Source organism: Triticum aestivum, chromosome 1B (genome assembly GCF_018294505.1).
Source record: "Triticum aestivum cultivar Chinese Spring chromosome 1B, IWGSC CS RefSeq v2.1, whole genome shotgun sequence".
NCBI classification, from domain to species: domain Eukaryota; kingdom Viridiplantae; phylum Streptophyta; class Magnoliopsida; order Poales; family Poaceae; genus Triticum; species Triticum aestivum.
Window position 1 is genome coordinate 462,621,093 of NC_057795.1, and position 22,813 is coordinate 462,643,905.

At 48.4% G+C, this 22,813-nt stretch overlaps 1 protein-coding gene across 2 annotated transcripts; it reads right to left on the reverse strand.

Annotated features, from left to right (window-relative positions):
* Positions 1-3,071: 3,071 nt before the first annotated feature.
* Positions 3,072-21,109, reverse strand: LOC123131848 (preprotein translocase subunit SCY2, chloroplastic). 2 transcript variants are annotated; one of them, XM_044551545.1, is made up of 13 exons: positions 20,561-21,109; positions 20,346-20,434; positions 18,477-18,556; positions 18,282-18,371; positions 17,841-17,932; positions 16,229-16,312; positions 8,400-8,541; positions 7,488-7,607; positions 7,291-7,420; positions 6,227-6,350; positions 6,042-6,148; positions 3,827-3,961; positions 3,072-3,747 (listed from the first exon to the last, which is right to left on the reverse strand). In XM_044551545.1, exons 1-12 carry the CDS (start codon positions 21,006-21,008, stop codon positions 3,872-3,874), a joined length of 1,596 nt encoding a protein of 531 aa, XP_044407480.1. In that variant the 5' UTR covers positions 21,009-21,109; the 3' UTR covers positions 3,072-3,747; positions 3,827-3,871. The 2 variants fall into 2 exon arrangements, with proteins under 2 accessions (XP_044407480.1, XP_044407487.1); XM_044551552.1 differs by lacking the exons at positions 18,477-18,556; positions 20,561-21,109 and having other exon boundaries at positions 20,346-20,365.
* Between the last annotated feature and the right edge of the window lie 1,704 nt (positions 21,110-22,813).

Genomic DNA, 22,813 nt, shown 5'->3' on the forward strand with positions numbered 1-22,813 from the left:
TACCTTCGGAGACACCTGTAGTACTCCTTTATAATCACCCAGTTACGTTGTGACGTTTGGTAGTACCCAAAGTGTTCCTCCGGTAAACGAGAGTTGCATAATCTCATAGTTACAGGAACATGTATAAGTCATGAAGAAAGCAATAGCAATATACTAAACGATCAAGTGCTAGGCTAACGGAATGGGTCAAGTTAATCACATCATTCTCCTAATGATGTGATCCCGTTAATCAAATGACAACTCATGTCTATGGTTAGGAAACTTAACCATCTTTGATTAACGAGCTAGTCAAGTAGAGGCATACTAGTGACACTATGTTTGTCTATGTATTCACACATGTATTATGTTTCCGGTTAATACAATTCTAGCATGAATAATAAACATTTATCATGAAATAAGGAAATAAATAATAACTTTATTATTGCCTCTAGGGCATATTTCCTTCACCCAGTGCCACCGTGCTTGGTGCACCGGGATGTGCAGGCACCGGCGTTCAGGGCAGAAACGCGCCGACGGTGGAGAGGGAGGGGGAGCACGGGAGGACGAGGCGTCGGGAGTGCCCTTGCTCTTGCCCTTGCCATTGTTGCCGAAGATGCCCATGGCGGCCTAGGATTTCCTGTCGCCGGCGAGGAAGCAAGCAAGTGGTGGGGGGCCAGATGTGGACGGGAGAAGTGGATGAGGCTGGCCCCCCGCCGCACGCGTGCTTAAAAAAGGACGTTTCCTGAGGCTGACAAGTGGGCCCGCTGTCGGTGATCGTCATAAATAAGACGACCGGTGGCGGTTGTGTGGCCTACAGGTGGGGACACGGCGGACGACGAGAAGACACGCGGCGCGTCTTCTTTGCGTCCGCGCCGACGCATTCCAGGCGCAATTTTGGGCCAGAAGTGGGTCCGCGCGGACGCCAGACGAACGCGATTTGCGTTTGCGTCGCCGCGTTGGGCCTCCATTTTTGTCCGCGCCGACCCAAACGGACGCAGGCAGACAAAATGGATCGCCCCATTAAAGTTGCTCTGATTAATTATTTTCGTAACCACATTAAAAAAATTAGTTTGTTGTTTTGATGCCGTGTTTGTTTGCCAATGTTGATTCTGCAGGTTGGATCGTCATTTGTGAGTGCATTCTTAGTATTTGGCGGCTCAGTCTATTTACCCTTCATTTGCTTTTGTTTGTAAGAAGGAAGATTCGACGAGGGATATCTACACTTCTGCCATAGATAGGAAGGGAGATTAGAGGAATTGGCTCGTTTAGTTCTGACTGTGACTGGTACATGTCACTTGTGGTGGATTGCTTTCTGTAGTGTATGTTGGGATTCTGCCAACAATCCAGCACGCAACCATATGTTGTTCCCCTACAACTTAGCTTATCATCAACTTAATTTATTCATTCCTATTCATTTAGCTCGTCATTATCATTTATCCACATCTGAAACTAGCCTTTAGTATTTAGATTCAGAGGGCACTTAGCATTGAAACTGCATGCGCACTTGTTTCTTCAGTATTCACTCCTATTATATACCTATCTTCCTCGCCCTTTCTATTACCCAATTTCATACTAAGAATCTCTCAAGTCGCGTTTATATACACTTGCTCATTTGCTTGTGTGTTAGTTCATTCTTCAATCAATCTTCAGATTAATTGAAGAAATTTATATTGTTCGTATTTATCTAGTGCCATCCGTAATTGGTTTTAGAGTATTGACGATAAACTTGGTTGAGGGACTAATATGTTCGTGAGATTCACTGGAGAACACAGGTAGAAGTCCCTATTGATTCGGTTTACCCATCGAAGATGAACCCTAAAAATATATAAAGACATTGAAGACACTGGTGGTTCGCGAAGACATACGTGTCAAAGATAATGAGACGTGAAGATCATTTGCTTGAAGACAATGGAGTGCGAAGACATAATTCTTTTGTAGTTTCATTTTCTTCTTTCTTGAGTCATAGAAACCACCGAACTGTCAAGTGGGGTTCAAGCGAACAAAGTCAGAAAACTGACGTGATGCTTAACCCAAATCCGATGTCTTCGAGCGAAGACAAATGAGAGAAAATGTTATCCTGAGTTGGATGAGTCAGCTTTGCTTGCAACCCAAGTCAAGTTGTCGCGTGTGTTTAAAATCCGATCGTTGGACAGTGTCGGTTCCCCAATGACCAAGGGTCATTTCGAACAAATCATGCCGGGTTGCCCCCTGGCTATAAATAGTCATCCCCTTTCACCATAAATTGGTGGCTGAGTTAGTACACGGCTTTTGTCGTTTGAGAGCAACCTACCTCCAAAGCCTTTGAGAGAGAATCCTTGCGAGGACAAAACCCAAAACATCCAAAGCCTAAAGAGTGTTCGGCATCACTGAAGTCTTTCTGTTCCGCGTGATCAGAGAACTTATTACACTTGAAGAATTCCAGTCGGTTAGGCGTCGCGTTATGAGGATCCAAAAGTCATTGTGAATCGCCGGTGAATAAAGTCTGTGAAGGTTTGAAAGTCTACCTTGAAGACTTACCTGAGGGATTGGGCGAGGACTAAGTGATCTTAGCTCAAGGGGAATAAGGTGAAAACGTGGTCTTCTGAGTTCAATCTCAGTCGTCTTAACCAGACGTACAGTTGTCACAGCAAGTGGAACTGGTCTACCAAATCCTTGTCTTCTTCGAGCAAAGGGTTCTATCACTTCACCTCTTATCTTTCTGTTTAACTTCGTGAAGTCATTGTTTGCCTGCTCTGGTTGAATACTTGTGTGAAGACATTCACTCTGATTGCATATTTGGCTTCACACTGTCTTTCTATTCTGATCTGTTCTACCTAGCTGCTACTTGTCCTCGTGATTTCTCTGTATTGTAGGCTTTGTTTCAACTGCCCGACTTCGAAGACATTGTCTGTTTCGAAGTCTTTCATAAAAATCACATATTCACCCCACCGTAAAGAAGAGAAGAGCGCCACCGGCAAGAAGGGTAGGAGGGTGGCCTTGCTTTGACACAATCAATCGTCGTCTTTCCTGGGAATCTTTTCATTCACGCCGGCACTTTTGTGGTTATTTCAATGCTGGTTTCAATCGTACGAGTACCAGAATCACCCAAATCATTGAGGAAGTACACGTGCTTTTCTTTTGAGGGAGAGTACACGTGTTAATGTCATATAAAACATAATCCGGATTGCCAGGTATTAGCAAATATTACATCAACCGAACTTGCATAACCCTACTACGGCTACAAAGAGATTCCAGTCATACATAAACACATCAAAATAATCCTTGTTAGTACACGGTTTCGCACCGAAGTGCAGGTCACATTCGATATCTTCATACTCCTTAGTACTATGTTTGAAGCAGTCTACTACCCAACCAATCTGTGTCCGGCCTTTCAGAGGCGACTACAGTCTACCTTCATGTTAGCTGTTCAGCGATATGAACCGCTAGAAATATATACAACAGGAACAGGATGAACCAGGTACCCAACCTTTTTCTGGTCCACAAACGAGACAAGTCATCAACCATTGCAGTGCCCCCAAAGGCACAATGGCGCAGCTCCTTCATCCTCCCTGTACTAAAACCGGAACAACTGGATATCCTTCTGTAAAAGAACAGCTGGGTATCCTAATTGGTTCTTTAGTCGAAGTATGGCCTTGAAGACCGATCCAGAACCAATTCTCTATCATTCCGATCCAAACCGACAGCACGCTTTTGAGGTACTTCAAGCTGTTGAAAACAATATTCACTCGAAAGTTTGCAACATAGAGCGAACTTGTAAGCCTGTAAACCCTGAAATTTCCCCCGAGAACACTCGTCTAGGTTAAACTTGGAATATCAATAAAAGATAGCAACAGAGTGGATAAACTACCTGCAGGATGGAACCGCCATCACCACCATATGTGCTTGCATAACCTTAAGCACCATATCTCTTCAAAACTTTGCTTAGTGCTGGCATCACATTATATGCTTGATAGGACCTTCTAAGTTCAATGATTGAGCCCACCTAAATGATCATTATAATACATGCCAAAATTAGTATCTAATGCCCATTAATGAATGAAAGCACGCCGTTAAATCTAATGTAGCAGTTCACAATCAGAGGCTCGGTGACACAGAAATTCTGCAAAGCTTAGCTTGATCAAATGTAATGCTTTTAAGGTTCTGACATATTGTTAGGTCTGTAGCTAACTATATGGTACCTGTCAGCTATACCCAATTTTTATTTTATATTTGAGATGAGCTATACCCCAGTTTTGGGAGTTGCTTTAGGGCTTGTTCGGTTAATCCCTCCCACAAGGGGATTGGATGGGAGAATATCTGGTACTCCCACCCCTATGGTGCTCCCGGTGCTCAAAACTCGGTAGCACATTTTTAAATGTTCAGAAAATTCTGAAAAAAATCCAGCACATAGACACAACACCAACGTATGTTGTCACAAAATTTGAAATCAAAACTCGAAACATAGCTTGAGAAACATAAATGACAAATTCGACAGTAAATAGCACACAACATAAGTTGGGCTTTAGATTTGGCCCATTATCACACTGATGTCGATTTTGTCATTTTTGTATCTCGAACAATGTTTTCAATTTTAATTTGAATTTTTTGGACAACATACATTGATGTTGTGTCAATGTGCTAGATCTTTTTCAGAATTTTTTGACCATTTAAAAATATGCTACCGAGTTTGGAGCAGCGGGAGCACCCTAGGGGTGGGAGTACCAGATATTCTCCTGGGATTGGAAAAGATTGGAGGGGATTAAGGTGAATTTTGACTTGTAGGGGATTTAATCCCTCTCAATCCCCTCCAAAACCCTTCAAATCTGAAGGAACCGAACAAGGCCTTATGTATCACTGAAAAACGCCCAGTTTCATCATAGGCCACTGAAAAACGTCAAGTTTCATCATAGGCCACTGAAAAACGCCCAGTTTCATCATAGGCCACTGAAAAACACTATTCATTGTATATGACTCACTTCCATAATCTCTTCATTCTTTTCTTTCCCTGTTAGCTGGGTGGGTGTTATGACTTTTGTCAAGTAAGTAAAGTGACCATTGTATCCTGGTTTAGCAGTGTGGCTACTGTGTTCGCCACTTAAGGAGTGCTAGTCCACTGCCACCATGGGTGCCTTACAGAGGTGAAGCCTCACATACAGGAAGCCATGGGGGAGCATCAAACCAGACAAGGCCTATTAGTTGTTGATCATGGCCAATTAGGCAGTTATAAGTGAAAATACTGACATCTATTTACCCCTTAATGGAAGTACACCAACAGCACACTCATGGCGGTGACCAACAGTGAAGTTTTGGAAGTGGGTTGGTACAGAATGAATTGGGAATCTTCCAGTGGTATATGATAAAACTGGTAGTAATTCAGTAGCATATAAACAATTATCTGTTTTCAGAAAATAAGCTTCAGGACACAGCAGAAGTGTCCCAATTTCTAAAGGGGGCAGCCTGGTGCATGTAGCTCCCGCTTGCGTAGGGTCCGGGGAAGGGTCCGACCACTTGGGGTCTTTAGTACGCCGCCTTTCCCTACATTTCTGCAAGAGGCTGTTTCCAGGACTTGAACCCGTGACCTCATGGCCACAAGGCAGCAGCTTTACCACTGTGCCAAGTGTCCCAATTTCTAGAGGATGAAAAATCAATGTTGGTGGATGGAACTATACACATTTAACAAAAACACCACATCCATCAAATATTTTTATTTTGAATTCAGAAGAGAGGAACATGCATTATTATTTTTCTACCAAAGGCAGCAAAACAAACAGCAAAATAGTTAGTGGGTGGCATCTATATAGTTATATATGGTAGCACACAACATGACATCAATAGCGTTGAAAAACTGCAAATCAGCTGAAATCCCTGCAAGCACTTCGGCAAGTTTGATTTCATTAAATTTGAAGTCCTCTAGAATTTAGAATTTTAGATCCAGCTATCTAGATCTGATTCAGCGCCATTATATCTACACAATCTATGTTTACAAAATAGGCAATAGCTGATGAAGTCAACATAAACTTGCAAATCACAACTATATTTTTTCAAGATATCAATAATGAAGAATTTGTTTGAGATGAACTCACGATAATCAAGACTGATGTGAAACCTATAGAAAACCCCTCATTTATTTGTCTGAGATATCTGTCAAGTAATAACGAGGAAGTTGCCAGCAAGCTCAGTAGTAGACCTCCTACAAGGGATAGATATAGACAAAATGACATGTCTGCAGGAGGTAAAACCAACGAAAAGTTTCACCATGTGAACCTACCCCAGAAACGTGTCGATGTTTGTATCTTTGTAAGATAATCCACTGTTGCTCTTCCAGGTTTTATCTTTGGCACTCTGGCACTCATCTTATTCAGGTAGTCAGATATCTCTTTTGGCAAGTTGGCCTGCGGTGCATGGTATGTAGATTAAGGTACATTTCGGTAGCGCGTGTACAAATGGAAGTGTGCCTCAGAATCTAAAATAAGGATATCATGCTCCTAAAAAATGTAAAAAACAAGCATCCACTAATAAATTATAAGAGTCAAGATTGAAGATCATAAGCTGTCATATTTGTGAAAAATTATAAAAGCAATATCCTAAATGCCAGTGTGGTAGTACTTGCTTCCATATACACTAATGGCAAGCAACTATTATAGAACATCAGGCAACTATAACAGTAATACAACATCATGACAACAAGATAATCAAGGTATAGGTTTATCCTGAGAAACAAAATGCACTAATATTCAATCTTCACAAGTACTAAGCAGTTGAACGCAAAGCAGGCAAATTTTAATGTTTAGCATACCTTTAAGTGTTAGTACAAAGGTATTCGATAGCAGCCAAAAGAAAAATAATTCTTGGCTGTCTCAAGAAGGTGCACATTATAGCAGCCCAAAGCTAAACTAGACACAAACATGAACCCTGTTGCAAGAGTCTTTACGTTTTAGTTTAGAAGTCCATACCAATACATTAGTGTGACATGATGCATAACTCTATTTTGTGAAAATAGAAATGAAAAAAGTATATTCATTATTTTCACGCACTTGTGTGTGTTGAACGTGTGTCTTATAGTGTTGGCAGGTTCTTTTTGGTTGTTTTGGTGAAATAACATTGGTCACTTTGTTCATTCCATCATTTGAAAAGTTCAAGCTAGCAATGACTAAACCCTTCCCGGACAAACAATTATAGTATAATATATTTAGAACTGACAGTTTAGTTGTGTGTGTCTTCTATAATACATAGTGCATGAATGCTTATATATCTGTTAATTGTTAAGCCAGTTTCTGCAATAGCACTTCAAGGTAGGGATGCCACGAGTTATGAAGATTAAAACAAACTTACAATGTCAAAAATGTTGAAGACGAAGACGAAAAATGCATAGGTCAAATAATAAATCCAAGGACTACCACCAACTGAAGTCATTGGATTCAAAATTTCCTTCAAATTTTCCCAAAATGGCGAACGAAAAATGCTGCAGAAAATCCACATCAGAATTAAAGGAAAAGTGGACATGCACACACATGGAAACAATGGATTACCTGGCCATAATGCTTGGAAACGCAAGTAGGTATGAGGTTGTAAGCAAAGGCTGCATCCCTGTTGGGTTTATATTGAAGGGGATATATGGCTCAACCTCTGTAACTGGGGAGTTTTCGTTCCTACAAAAGATTGGGGAAGGGAAATAGAAGGGAAATTATAAGGATTCAATCTACTATCAGCAAAAATTTCGTTCGATGGGTGATGGTAACCATCAAGTAATTTCTGTTGGTCAAAATGCATCCAGCATCTCATTATGACATACCAGGGTAAAGCTAAACAGTTGGTAGAAGAGTACAACAATACATGCTAAAAGTACACCGAAGAAGCACCGTGGTTTTCTGAGTGATGTTAAGTATTTCTTATTAAGAAAGTTTATAATAGAAGTATCTTCCTTTCCTCTGTAAATAACTGACAGTTAAGGCAAAAAAAAAGGCTCCTGGCGAAACATTTCTTTGACCTGGACCGTAGTACAGCAGACTAACTTAAGAATTCAGCTTAGCCTAGCCAAAGACAGGATGAGAGGTGACGGTAGTCATGAGCTAAATGCCGCGCATCTCCTAAGATCAGTATATGATGTAAGCAATGTAACCCTTATTTTTAATAAATACAATTATAAGGAAAGCATGTGCTAACTTAATAAGTACTCCTAACAGGTAACCATTTCCATCTTGCGCACATAATGTTCTAGTGTGACATAATAATTTTTGCAAGTTCGAAAGAAAGTGATGATACATCTTCAGAGAAATACAGTGTTAAGCAACATAAGAAAAAACTAATAGGTAACCATTTTGCAGATAATGTTCCAGAGTTAGCTGAGAGTTTTTGCGAAGTTATTGGCATATTGCCGCAAATAACAGCATTCAAAATTGTGCCGCAACAAAAATTAATGCAGAATCAAACTACTTTATTACCTTGCACTAGAAGCCAACTTGAATCCATAGTACTGAAGCTTTATCTTCCTACATCCTTCAGTCACCAACACTGCCCCCATGGTAACCATCATAAAGATCCCAGCTACTCCCAAGATGTAGGGCCAAGATGTGCACACATTTCCTGCTCCGACAGGCAAGGTCAATTGTTTAAATAAGAGGAAACAATATGAAACGGAACTCCGCCTATGTCTTCTAGGCATAGCCGGTCCCAAGCCCGGGTAAAGGACGAGGGTTGTGATAGGCTTGGCGAGCCAAAGTAAAAACTAGCCAGTCCCATGGGTATGAAACCCATCTGAGCGAGAGTAGTACTAGGATGGGTGACCTCCAGGGAAGTCCTCGTGAAAGGGTTTCATATCTAAGGGTTGTGATAGGCTTGGTGAGCCAACGTAAAAACTAGCCAGTCCTTTGGGTATGAAACCCATTTGGGCGAGAGTAGTACTAGGATGGGTGACCTCCTGGGAAGTCCTCGTGAAAGGGTTTCATATCTAGCCTACCCCAACTTGTTTGGGACAAAAGGCTTAGTAAGTAAGTAAACAATATGAAACAGAACTGTCACACTATCAGTTACTGCATATTCTACTACATAAACTAACACAAATGTTCAACTGAAGCACTTTGTGTTATAAACACGATGTTGACATAAAACATGTTAAGATTAAATGGCACTAACTGTTCACAGCACACATGATGCTGGATGAGCTACAATATGTTATGTTGAGCTAAAGAGATAGATCTAATGGCATAGTTAGAAAAGATAGTGTCACTGCCAAGATATCACAAAAGAGGCAATATGGCAGCATTCCCTACAATTTAACTGCAAGCTTCAACATAAGATTTTCCTAAGCTTAATTAATTAAAACACAACCAAAAAAATAAATTGAGGGAATTCTTTAATTTATTCCAGTAAACTTGGCAGAATACAATGATAATTTGATCTTTTTTTTTTGAGAAAACGCAAAAAGGCTTTTGCGTTTCATTAAATTGAAAAGAGAGGGATAGTTTGTTACATCCTCCTAGGAGGCACCATTACAGGCGAGAAACACAAAATAACTTCAGTGGACATCCCAGGTCTGTGGGAGGATGACACGCAGGCCTCGAGCACCCGCGGTCGCCCAGAGCGCAGCTTCTTCTTTGATCTTTGCAACCAAGACGCTAGTCGAAGGGGTGGCTGCATTGAAGACACAGTCGTTGCGATGCTTCCAGGTCATCCAAGGGATCAGCAGCGTCGCGGATGTTAGTCCTTTGTGCATCAGCTTGGGTGTGGTCTGCCGCGCCGTGTGCCACCAGGTCGACAGGGAGTTTTCACCATTAGGCGCGCTGCAAGGGAGGTGCAGCCAAGACAGGATGTCGTGCCAAATCTGCTTGGTGAAGGGGCAGTCCATGATCAGGTGGTTCATCGATTCCGGCATCTGATCACATAGCGGGCAGCGAGGAGGGTGTGGCAGTCCGCGGCGAGCGAGACGATCAGCTGTCCAGCAGCGTCCCAAGCTAGCGAGCCAGTGGAAGAACTTCACTCGCGGGGGGGCCCAGCCTTTCCAATTAAGTTTCCATGCCGGGCAGGAAGTAGAGCCATGGAAGGTGGCTAGGTACGCGGACTGGGCGGTGTATGTGCCAGCAGCATTCCACTTCCAATGGAGCTGGTCTGGATCACCAGAGAGAGTGATATTCTCAATGGCCCTCCAGGTTAGCAAGTATTGGCCAATCTCTTGGATGCCAAGGGCGCCATGGATGTCTGATGCCCATGTGTGCGTCTGGAGGCCATCGGCCACTGTTCTTATTTTGCGGCGGCGCTTGGGGATGAGGGCATATAGCTGGGGGGCGATCTCAGAGATGGATTGCCCGTTGATCCATCGGTCTTCCCAGAACAATGCTCGCCGACCATCGCCAAGGACCATGGAGGTGGACGCAAAGAAGAATGCACGTTCCTCACTGGAGAACTGCAGATCGAGGCCAGCCCAGGCCCTGTTTCCGTCTGTGCGCGCGAACCAGAGCCATCTGGTGCGCAAGGCAAGGCCCGTGCGCTCCAGGTCATGAATGCCGAGGCCGCCTAGGCGTGTGGGGCGACAGACGCGGCGCCAGTTCACGTGACAGTTGCCATTTTGAGCCTCGGTGCGGCCAGCCCAGAGGAAGCCTCTCTGGATCTTCTCAAGGAGTTTGAGGACTTTCTTCGGTGGCGCGAGCACAAGGAGTTGATGCAGGGGAATTGCACAGAGCACGGATTTGACAAAGGCGAGGCGTCCAGCCTTGTTCCTGAGGTGCGCCTTCCAAGTGGGCAGCTTCCCGGCAGTCTTGTCGACGATGGGTTGCAGTTGGGCAGCAGTCGGGCGTCGCAAGGTGAGGGGGATACCCAGGTAGGTGATGGGGAACTGCGCGATGGGGCATCCCAGCGTCGCGATGGCCGGAGCGACCTCCTCGGCTACGCAACGAATCATCGTGGCCGTGCTCTTCTGAAAGTTTACCCGCAGGCCTGAAGCTCTGCCAAAAAGCTGCAGGATCTCTCTGACCGCCAACGTGTCGCTAGGTGAGGGGTGGCAGAAGAGGATGACGTCGTCGGCATAAAGCGAGATGATGGGGATCGCACGACGGGGGTGCAGCTGTTGCAGGATGTTGAGCTCAGCAGCCCGGCGAAACAAGCGCCCCAATGTGTCGACAGCAAGCACAAAGAGCTGCGGTGACACCGGGTCGCCCTGGCGGAGTCCACATCGATGCGAGATCGCCGGGCCAGGCGCGCCATTTAGGAGGACTCGGGTGCTGGCCGACGAGAGCAGGATGGCGATCCAGCCAAGGAAGCGATCACCGAACCCATATCGACGCAGGGTCTCGAAGAGGAAGGGCCATGAGACGGAGTCGAAGGCGCGGGTGAGATCAAGCTTGAGGAGGATGCGCGGAGCTCCCAGCTGGTGGAGGAGGCGCGCCGACTGTCGCACGATCAAGAAGTTGTCGTGGAGGCTGCGTCCGGGGATGAAGGCGTTCTGGATGGGACTGATCAAGTCATTGAGCTTGGGCGCGAGGCGGAGAGACAGCACCTTCGCGAAGATCTTGGCGACGAGGTGGATGAGGCTGATGGGCCTGTAGTCGAACAGGCTGGCAGCGTCGGCGCGCTTTGGGATGAGTGTGAGCAGCGCTTGGTTCAGATAACTGAATCCTCGTCCACGGAGCGAATGAAGCTGCTGGAAGGCGCAGACGAAGTCGTGCTTGACAACGGGCCAGCAGGATCGAAGGAACTCCGCGGTAAAGCCGTCCGGGCCGGGCGCCTTGCGCGCCGGCAGGCGTTTGATGGCTTGCCAAATCTCGTCTTCAGTGAATGGGGCCTCCAGGTCGTCAAGGGCGGCCGGCTCGATGAGATGCTGCAGGTCAAGGGCGCAATCTCGAGGTCGATCGGTCCCGAGCAGAGAATCGTAATGCGCGAAGGCCGCCGCAGCCATGTCAGTCTGGTCGGTGAGCACGACGCCGTCAACCGACAGGGAGTGGATCCTGTTCTTTTGCTTGCGATAAGTGCACTGGCGATGGAAGAAGGATGTGTTGGCGTCCCCGTCTTTGAGAGAAGAGATGCGCGCGCGTTGTCGAGCCAGGGTTCGCTCGAGCGAAGCGAGGCCAAGGTATGACAGCTTGATCTGTCGGCGGAGCCAGTCCTCGTGGGGCGTGAGCTGGCGAAGCTCCTGGGCCGAGTCAAGACGCAGGAGCAGCTCGCGCGAGATCGCGAGCTGGTCGCGGATGTTGCCCACGGCGCGAGCGCTCCAGCTCGTGAGTCTGCGTGCGGTGGCCTTCATGCGCCGCATTATGCGGCGGAACGGGCTCGGGTCGTCCACCGAAGACCAAGCAGCTGCAACCACGTCTTGGAAGCCGGCAATGCGCGTCCAGTATTCCTTGAATTGGAAGCGCCGGTGCACCGGGGGCGAGGGCGAGCAGTCCAGCATGAGCGGGCTGTGATCGGAAACAACCGAGGCAAGGCAGCGCAGGTGGCACTCGCCGTGCCGCTCCTCCCAATCCGCGGTGCAAAGGACTCGGTCGAGGTGAACCAACGTGGGCGGGGTCTGCTCATTTGACCATGTGTATCGTCGACCGTTGAGGTAAACTTCCTTAAGCGCGAGGTCGTTGATAACACGACGGAAGCGCCCCATCATGCGTCTGTTAATATTCCCGTTGTTCTTGTCTTCGTCTCGGTAGATCAAGTTGAAGTCTCCGCAGAGCATCCAAGGGCCGTCGCAGTTAGCACGGACGTCGCGGATTTCCTGAAGAAACGCGATCTTCTCCTGGTCTTGCTGCGGCCCATATACAATGGTCAGCCACCAGGGGGCGTCCACGCTCGATGGAGTCAAAACCTGGGTGGTGAGCGTGTTGGGGCTGAACATGTGATTGTCAATAGTCACCATCCTGCTCTTCCAGGCCAGCAGGATACCACCGCGAGTGCCAATCGCCGGCAGGTAAACATAGTCATCAAAGTCCGAACCAAGCGTTTCGAGGATAGTGGACATGTGGATGAATTCCATCTTGGTTTCCTGGAAGCAGACGATCGACGCGTCGGTAGACACGATCAGCGAGCGAATGGCGGTGCGCCTAGCGCGGGTGTTTAGTCCGCGCACATTCCAGACGATAATCTTCGGTCCATGATCCATAAAAGCATGATCGACACAGGGGGCACAAGCGCACAGCTAGGCCTCGATCGGCCTGCCAGCGATGACCGTAGTAACCGGTGCGACAGAGGGGTCGGCGGGAAGCTCGCGCCCAACTAGTGCCGCAATGGCCGCAAGGACCGTCTTGGGAATCGGCGCGGCAAAGATGTCATCATAAGCTTTCATGGCCTCCGGGGTGATCGCCTGATCCGCGTCAACGATACCGAGCGTGCGCAGTATTTGCACCTGTGTGCGGCGTGCGGCAGTCGGCGGTGCCCCGGTCTTCGTCTTGGCCACGGTGGTCGAGCGCCCGCGCCGAGGTTGGGCAAAGCTCGGCGGCTGCCTTCTCGGTTTACGGCCCGGAGCGGGGAGGACCGAGCTGAGCTGCCTGGTGGCCGCGGCGAGAAAGTCGCCAAGGGTCCAAGAGCTTGTCGAGGGGGCACGCGGGCAGCTGCGGCGGAGCGTGACAGGGGGGGACGCGAAGCGTGTCGCACTTCTGATGGTCGGCGTTGGCGTCTGGACTGCATCTTCATCTAATGGGCCGTCAGCGAGAGGGCCGGAGGGCGGTGGCCTGGGAGAGTCCAGGTTTTGGGGTCTTTGAAGGATCTGCAGTTGTGTGTGGGCCGCTTCAGGGCTTGCGGGCTGGCCATCAGGTGCATCAGCAGTCGGAGCAATCAGCTGGCCATGGGTTGGCGGCTGGGCGGCACCAGGTTGGAAGTCCCGCGCGTCCGCCCGCGCGGATAGATCAGCATGTGGTGCGGCGGCCGTAGGCGCTGATGTGCACGAACTGACATCTTGTCCCGACAAAGGATCATCATCCACTGTGTCGACGGGCGGCACCATTGGTTGGGTGTCCAGGACCGCGCTGCATGTGGGCTCAACAACAGTCGCCGTGCCCACCCAGTCGCTAGGCGACGCATGTGACGGGGCCGCGTCTGGCCCGGCGTCAGAGGTGGGGGGTGGGTTGGCGCCAGCAGTTGGGGGCCAGATGGGGCAGCGACATGCGTGTCCCCCTGCTGAGGCGATCTTGTCGGGGGAGTTGGCACCAGTGGATAGGGGCCAGCAGGGGGAGCGACATGCACGGACTCCCGCTGAGGCGATCCTGTCGGCCTGGGATCTGCTGCCGCCGCAGCCTTGGTGAGCGCAGCCTCCTTTCTTTCACGCTTTTTCTTTCCTCCCCTCTTTCCTCTCTTAGCTTTGTGACGAGAGGGGTGGCCCTGGGTGCAGGCGGTGGGCCAGGCGTCCATACATCGGGCCGGCGACGGTACGGGCGGTGGCGTGTCTGCGCGCACGGCGTTGCAGACTCCGGACCAGCGATCGGCGACGGCTAGGCCGTCAGCGCGGTGCTGGCCACGGGGGTGCGTCCAGCCGGCAGCGTCGACAGTCATGCCGTCGGCACGTCCCTCCGGAGCAGCGGCAGTGCGGCGGCGCTTGCGGCCGCGGCGACGCGAACAGCCTCGTCCGGGGCCCTGGCCGGCATCGGCGTCGCCATCAGCCGCCGCGCGCCTGTCACCCGCGCCATCTGGGCGAGCTGCATGACCAGAGGGGGCGCGAGCTCTGTCGACGTCGGATCGGGCAAGGGCGATGGTGATGGGGTACGTGAGGGTGGTGACCGTGGGGGCGGAGGAGGCGGTGCGTCCCGGAGTGACCTCGACGATCTCCAGTGTCGCAGCGCGGCGGATGTCGGCAGGGTCGTGCGCGCGACCAGAGAGGCGGAACGTGGCCAGGTCGGCGCGGGAGCGCGTCTGCGGATGGAGGCGCTCAATCCAGACCCCGGTCCCGAGGATGTGCTCCGCCGTCGCTAAGTGCCAGGCATGGGCGGGGATGCCGCGGAGCTCGAGCTCGACGCGGTATTCGAACCCACCGGAGCCGGCGTGGGCAAGCTTGCACCAGGGGCGAAGCGACAGTGAGAAGCGCGGGCAGCGGATGTAGTGGTCGCCGTTCATGCGGTCCTTGGAGGCGCGGGAGCCGAAGATGATCAGGAAATCTTCCGGCTTGTGGAGGTGGGTGGTGAAGTCGCCTTCTTCAAAACCGAACGTGGAGTAGAGGAGCTCAGCAACGTCGGCGGCGGACACCTGGGGACGAGTCCCAGTGATGGTGGCCACCATCGCCCGGCTGAGCACCTCCTCCGCTTCCTCCATCTCAACAGTGCGCGACATGATGATGCGCGTTGGTGCAGCAGCGCTCATGTGCGCGACCGTAGCTGGGGCCGGTGGCTGGGGGGCGACCTGCACAACCGGAGCAGGAGCCGGTGTCTGGGGCGCGGCAGTCCGCTGGGCGGCGGGGGGTCGCGGCCGGCGTGGTGCTCGGCAGCCCTTGGGGCGGCGGGTGGAACGCGCCCAGCGCGGCGGTGGAAGTCGTCACATCCACGGGAGTCGTGGCCGGAGATGAGGCACCGTCGGCAGCGAATGTCATTGGTGCAGTCGCGGACGCGGTGGCGGGGGTCGAGGCAGCGGAAACAGAGCCCGGCAAGCTCTTCGGGGGACAGGCTGCGCTGGCGCCGCAGCGACGGGCTCCGCGCAGGCTCGCGGCGAGGCCGACGTCGATTTCTGCGGCGTGGCTGCTGGTAGCCGTCGGCGTCCACCGAGGCGCCGCGCGAGACGCGGTGCACCTCCGAGCGGGGGCCAAGGCGGGCGGAGGCGGGCAGCCTGGGGGCCGCCGGGGCGGGGCCGCCGGGCGCCGACGCAAGGACGATGTCGTGGACGGGCGGAGCCGGCGGTGGGGTGCGAGCGACGTCGCGGTAGGAACGAGGGGGAGCCGCGCTGTCCGAGCCGGAATCAGACCAGCGGCTGTCGCCGGAGGAGACGCGCTCGCCGGAGAGGGAGCGGGTGGGCGAGGGGGGGTGGGGGGCCATGGCAGAGCAAGGGAGGGGGGCTACCGGCGTGGAGTCGACGGCGGCGGGGTTGGTGGAGAGGGGAGCTAGGGGAGCGGGAGGGGCATCAGGACGCCCTTGTTTAACGTGCTTGGTATGCATCATGATAATTTGATCTACCAAGGAGTATTAGAATTTAAGATTTCAACCATGATTTTTTGTTGCCAGTATGAAAGGCAGCCCCGAAATAAGCAAGAAAATAGGGCATGTAAAAGTAACAAATACAGTCTAGCAATATACAAATCACCGTCTCTAAGGTTTAACTTGCGTGGAAGACTCAATTAATAAATAAAACATACAAACAATTAGTAAGGAGGGATTACCTGAAAATTGAGTTAGCATCTTGTGTAGTGTATTTGTGTAACCAGTCAATATTCCAACACAGATAATCAAAGATGAGCCATGCCCTGAGCGGCAAAATACACAAGAAGCAGTAAGCATGAAATTGCTAGCCAATAACAAGATATGCACTGCTATTGATGATAATAAACATGGTAAAGTTTACCTCACTACATCCACATAAACATTTATAGAAATGATTTTGCATATGCTATTTTTCAAGTCCATGCAGTAGGAAATCCTACTCATTGATTTTCATATATAGCGAAATCCTTCTCATTGCACAGTTTAGTAATCAGCGGATGAACTAGAACAGAGTGAAAGCCCCAATTCAAAATCACTATTTTATTTTTCTCAGCAACAGTAGTAGCAGCAGTCACATTGGTTGGGACTCAAATCAGTTAGGAAAAATGAAACGAAGTGTGGAATTATTTCTGTCATGAACAGACGCTCCCATATAAAAAATGACCAAATCGGGAAGCTCTTCCACAACATGAGCATGCATTTTTTTTTCCATTAGACATACTGTTAGGGATAAACATCATAGAAAGTAGATCGACTGCGAAGGTTTGAAGAACAGCGATTACAGGAGAAAGTACCCACGCTAGGGTGGAGAGAAACTAGATTAGAGAGAGATATTTGAGGACTGAGTCTCATTGATAATTCTTACTACATCCAACTTGCGGGCCTTCTCATCCCTAAATAGGAGGATACCTAGCAATCAATCTAATTGAACATGCTAGTACTAGGTAACAGATGGCATACAATCATTTCCCATCTAGAACGTGTTTACCTCAAACATAACAACCTAGCATCAGCACTAGCTTTTGCTGATTCTATTGGATTATTGGTACCATGCCAAAGGCCGCAGGACCACATAACATGCTGAGTGCAGCTGCCAGGTTGCAACGCCTAAACTGCTGCTGCTGTTGCACATAGACTGCCCAAAAGGATGTATTTATTCAGCTTATACAGTACAGGTTCAGTTTATTTGGTGCAAACAGTATGCAGAACAAAAATAGAGGGCAGGCCTGGCGCAGTGGTGAAGTCCTCCCCACTTGTGCCAAGAGGTCCTGGGTTCGAACCAGCCTCTCTGCATTGCACTTTGCAGGGGTAAGACTAGGTTCCTATAATCCCTCCCCAGACCCCACCTTGTGTGGGAGCTTCTATGCACTGGGTCTGTCCTTTTTTAGTATGCAGAACAAAAATATCTCATTCAGACAAAAACAACAATCAAATGGTCACAACTTAAGGATATGATGCGTAGACATGTACTCCCTCCATTCACAAATATAAGATATTCTAACTTCTTTGTGAATCGGATGTATATAGACACGTTTTAGTGTGTTTGCTCACTCATTTCAGTCCGTATGTAGTGAAATATCCAGAACATCTTACATTTGCGAACGGAGGGAGTACTATACTAGTAATATGAAAAATGTGACTCAAAACAGCCTCTTATGAATAACCATTCAAGACTTCCATGTACAGCATGTACATGACAGAATGTTGAATAGTACAACATAATAACACAAAAGAGTCAACTCATGCAACTAATGGTGCTAAAACAAAATATGAAAGAGATGAAAGTACTACCAAAGCCAGATTCCGTTATGGTGTCACAGATCCAAGTCGTCGACATTGCACCAAGGACAAGCAGAAAGCTTGTTAATATGACATGCTTAACCCTGACACAGATGAAAGCAAAATAAATAGAGTAACAGAGAGAACAGAAAAGCATCCCTCCAGTTCAATCAAATTAGGACAACTTATAATGTCTCGTCAGTGTACAAATGAGTCAGGGCATGCCGTAAATCAAATGATAAGTTATATGCAAACTCTGATAATAGCATACATTTGCGCTAGTTCTAATTTTAAAGTGCCTCCATCTTCCATTGATGTATGGCAAAAGAAAAGGAAAAAAATCAAAGGAACAGGCACGATGTGGTCAATGGTGGAGCACTTCAGCAAGCTTGCCAGATACGAGTAGAACAGAAGTCAAAGTATCATATCATATACGCAAAAAAGGTAATTTACCTGTAACTTGCTGCATATATGGAGTACTGCAGTGAATAGCATGACACAGTACAAGCAGCCACAATTGCAAAACCCAATGATAGCCACCATCTAAACATCAAGATGGAGGAGCTCAGACTAGATGAAGATATACAAAATGGAACAGTTCCCAAGAGAAATTCAATCTCGCTGTTAAAGATAGACGACTAAACACACATATAGCTTTTGATCTTCTCATGCCCGTCTAATCCTTCCTTGCGAATCTTTTCAAGTGATGGAAGAACATGGCAAAGAACCTAAAATAGACACAAGTTGTTATTGTAATAGTAGTATAAAGGGTTGTTATATCTTGGAATAAAAATTGTCTTCAGCTAGTATAGTCAAAAGACACTCTGAAGTTATCCAATTAGACTTTTAGTGGCTTGAGTGTCATAGTTACAACTAAAAAGTGGTTGTTTATAAGGATTCTGGTTTTCTGTGAATGGAGAACTAAGATCTAGGAACAACTTGCTTGTGCCACTAGCCACAGCCTAAATCTCAATCTTACGCTCTTCTTTTCAGACTTGTCCCTACTGCTATCACACCGTTGCTTCAATACATGCATGACATCCAGGTCTGATATTCTCTGCTTGGCCTCGGCAGCACAAAATTAAGACCAAAACCCACCAGTTGTATGACAACAGACCTCATTTCTTGCTCCATTGCGCTAAGGGTATGTTAATTTTGGCCTCTTTGTTTGAAGGGTTGCCAGTTTTTTGCCGTGTCAATGGCTCTTTGCCCACTCTAGTTCATTTTTCTTGCCTATGTTGACACCAACTCATGGGCAACCAAAAGCTTAACAAAAAATTTGGCTAGCCAAATATTTGGCAAGCTTGGGAAAGAACCAAACATAGGCAGCTTCTCTCTGCTACACGAGCTTATCTTATGTGCAGCTGTAATGGTACGTACTAAACGCAAAAAAACTTGAAACTATGTTTTGTATGGATGAAATGGAGCCTAACAGATACAAAAACCTGAACTTTTGTTATGTTTGGAATTTTAAGTGTGGATTTGGTTATTGTCCATGGCATGTTGAAGTCAGGTGCATAAAATCCTTTGGTCATGTTCATTTTGGTTGCGACAATAAACTTCTTTGCCACTGCATAACATATGTCACAAGTTATCTTCGGCTGAGGGTTCAGGCCTTCAGGGTTTAAGGGTTTAAGGGGGGCTAACAGCCGGCTGCCCGCTTCTGCCCACGCCGTCCCGCATGTGTTATGTGGGCATTTGCGGCAACCCACAAAGCGGCACTGTCTAGTATGTATGCTATGTGTTCCAGCTAGTATGCTAGATTGGACACACAGTAACTTTCTCCTAACTGAAATTAATCGATTAACAAACAGAGATATGCATAGTTAAGCTCACTATGTCCGGATAGCGACGGTAATTGATGGGAACGCTCATGTATCAATAAATCAATTTCAGTACTTGTTAAGACCAGTCTAGATGTTGCATATGAACATGAATCAATCGGTGGCACACATCATCAACAGATGATGTCACAACAAGAGTGGAGAGAGACTGATGTGTTCACGCTTGTGTTCAGATTTGACTTCACTGTCTAAGCTGCAGCATGCAATGGCAGAGGCTGATCGATGCGGCCGTTCGCACAGACCACGCGAGAAGTGAGCTTAGTTGTGACTGAGCGGGATGACCCACAAGTTCCACATCTGTTGTGTGCTAACCTGCAGGCATCCGTGTACCATCTTATGTGGGATGGTTCATGCGGGCACTGCTGGAGGCCCACTCCCACTTGGACCTTAAAGTGGGGTTAATCCGTTAATGGGATCTGAACCTAGTTGAACCACATAATATGTCAGGTTCTAAGTCTTGAACTAGCAAAACAAACCAGCTCTGATGAAACGGTAATTGATGGGGATGCATGAATGTAAATTCAAACAACAGTGTAACGGCAATAGTGAGAACTGAGAAGGCAAAAAGAAACGATACATATGAGATTTCTGCTGTGGCTAATGACATTGGAGTATTGCTATCGGAAAAGAGAAGCACATGACAGGACAGAGGAAGAGAATATCTAAATCTAACCTGCATCACAATCGATGCTGATATCTGATGACTGATTCCCAGCTGGAAAAATGACAGCTTCAGTTCAGAAGCAAAATCAACGAGGTCATCTGCATAGATGAAGGCGCATTGCAAACTGCAATTTAAGATGTTTGCTAAAATTCCGTGGCATGCCTACACGCTTCAGCACATGTAGTACAGCTAGCATGACCGAATAAACCGGGGGACAGTAGTACCTGCAGGGAGCGGGGCGAAGCTGAGATACGAGTCGGGGATAAGGCGGCGGTCGAACCCGGGAAGCGGGACGAAGTAGCCGACGCGGCTGAGCACGATGAGCACGGCCGTGACGGCAAGCCGCCGCCGGATTTCGCTGCGGAAGAAGGCCTCCGCCGCGCCTTCCGCCACGGCCCCAAGCCGCGCCAGGTCCAGGAACCTGTTCCGGAACCCGGGCGCCTTCTTCCCGCCCGCGCCACCCTCACGCGCCGGCTCGGCGAGGGATGCGGTGGACGACGAAGCCCTGCGGGCGAGGAGGAGGCGGCGAGGCGGGGGGAGCGGGCGCTGGGGCGTGCGGACGAGGAGGTGGCACTGGTTGGCGCGGAGAGATGGGTGCTTGGATGCGAGGCGAGGTGGCGGGAGGGGGAGCGCGCACCGGGGTGGGAGCGAGAGCGCGAGGGAGGAGGACATGGCCGTGGTGGCCGACGAACGAGCCTCCGCCTCGTCGCGCGGCCGCAATCCGCTGGGACGGGACGGGAGGTTTGGGAAAGCCTAACGTGCAACGATGCAGACTCGATTACAGCTACGGAGCGGTCGTTCGGTCGCTGGACACCGCGACTCTCCGCGAACCCCGAGTCGCTGGCTTCCCTCGGTTGCTCTTGCTCCTACACTCCTTCTTTCTTTTTTCTCTTTTTCTCTTGAACATCCTTTTTCTTTTTCTTTTTTATGAATATACACTCCGCTTTATTCAATCGGCGAAGGCTTAGATTACAACACACAATTTAGAATGTCAGGGATTACATCATAGTTGTGTAAAACTTCTCTCGCAATGCGATGAGCTGCCTCATTCATTTGCCTACGAACGTGTAAAAGGTTAAACCCTGGAAATAAGAAACTATCTCTAATTTCATGGAGCACTTGATAGGCACCAAAACGTTCTAAACCATCATTCTAGAGTGTACAGACCTCCTGACAACCAGTCTCCATGCACCTCCTGACAACCACTCTTCATGCGTACCTTTAATATTTCTTTATTGCGTGCAAATAGCACTACATCGGCATGCAAGTATCTCAATAGCGAGAGGGGCTACAAACTAGAATACCATCATATCTCGCTCATGTCGCTGCCACAAAGGTCCCAGAGTAGTCTCTGTCGATAAAGTGAATTCCCTTCGTCATCGCCCTACATCGATTGCTCCATCGGTTTTGATCTTGACCCAGCCAGCTTCCGGCGGTTCCCACTTCACCTGCACCACACCTTCTTGTGTTATTTCATGTGTCGGTACCTCGAGGGTACTCGCAATATCATCAACGTTGATCATCGATTTGTGCAGCTGCTACTGCTCTTCACCATGCGTGAACTTATTTTTCGAATACCAAATTACCCATGTTACCATGATCATGATTGCCTCGTCATGCTTGGGGATCATCTTCGCATACAGCATATCTTTTGACCATGTTGCAGGTGTAGTTTGGACGCTTTTGATGTTGAATTAAACCAGGACAGCCTCCCAAAAACGCCTCGCATGATCACATGACAAATAGGCTACGATAAATACTCTCCCGCTCATGACCACACATCAGGCGGATAGCCTCGGTCTTAATATGTCGCCAGTTTAATTCTTCAAAGCATGGTAGCATATTATGGACCACCCTCCACCATAAGACTCTGATCTTTGGTAAGACGTTTACGATGTGTTTGGTTACTGCTCAAGTAATGTAGCGGGTCTCGTTATCAGGAAGCACTGCTTTCGATCTACTTTTACCAGATACGAGCTTTGATTGGTTCGTGAGGTTTGGTCATGTTTCCTAATCAGCTGTCGTTCGGCTGTTTTCGACTCTGTGAAGCGGCGTATCAAAATACACTATTACGGAAGAGGTAGTACTCGAACCAAATGCAATACACTATTATGGAAGACGTATTACTCAAACCAAACGCCATCTATTATTTTGGAAAGCATAGGAAATAGAAAAACTGTGCCAAATCGACTAAACCAAACATGTCGTTAGTTTCCATAGGGGTTTCCAAACAGTAGTATCATCACATGAGTTGCCCACTGAAAACTTTCCTTTCATACGAGCGCCCATGACTTCTCTGTGAGTCAATCGTACTGAAAAGATGCCATTCTTCTCCCACGCCCATGCCCATATATCCCCCTTGGGCCTTCTTGGTCTCGGCATATTGTGGATAGCATCTGCATCAGGCACAAGGAAATCTCCTTATACGCTCAAGGTTCCATTGTCCTATTTCTTCATGGATCAAATCAGACACAAGT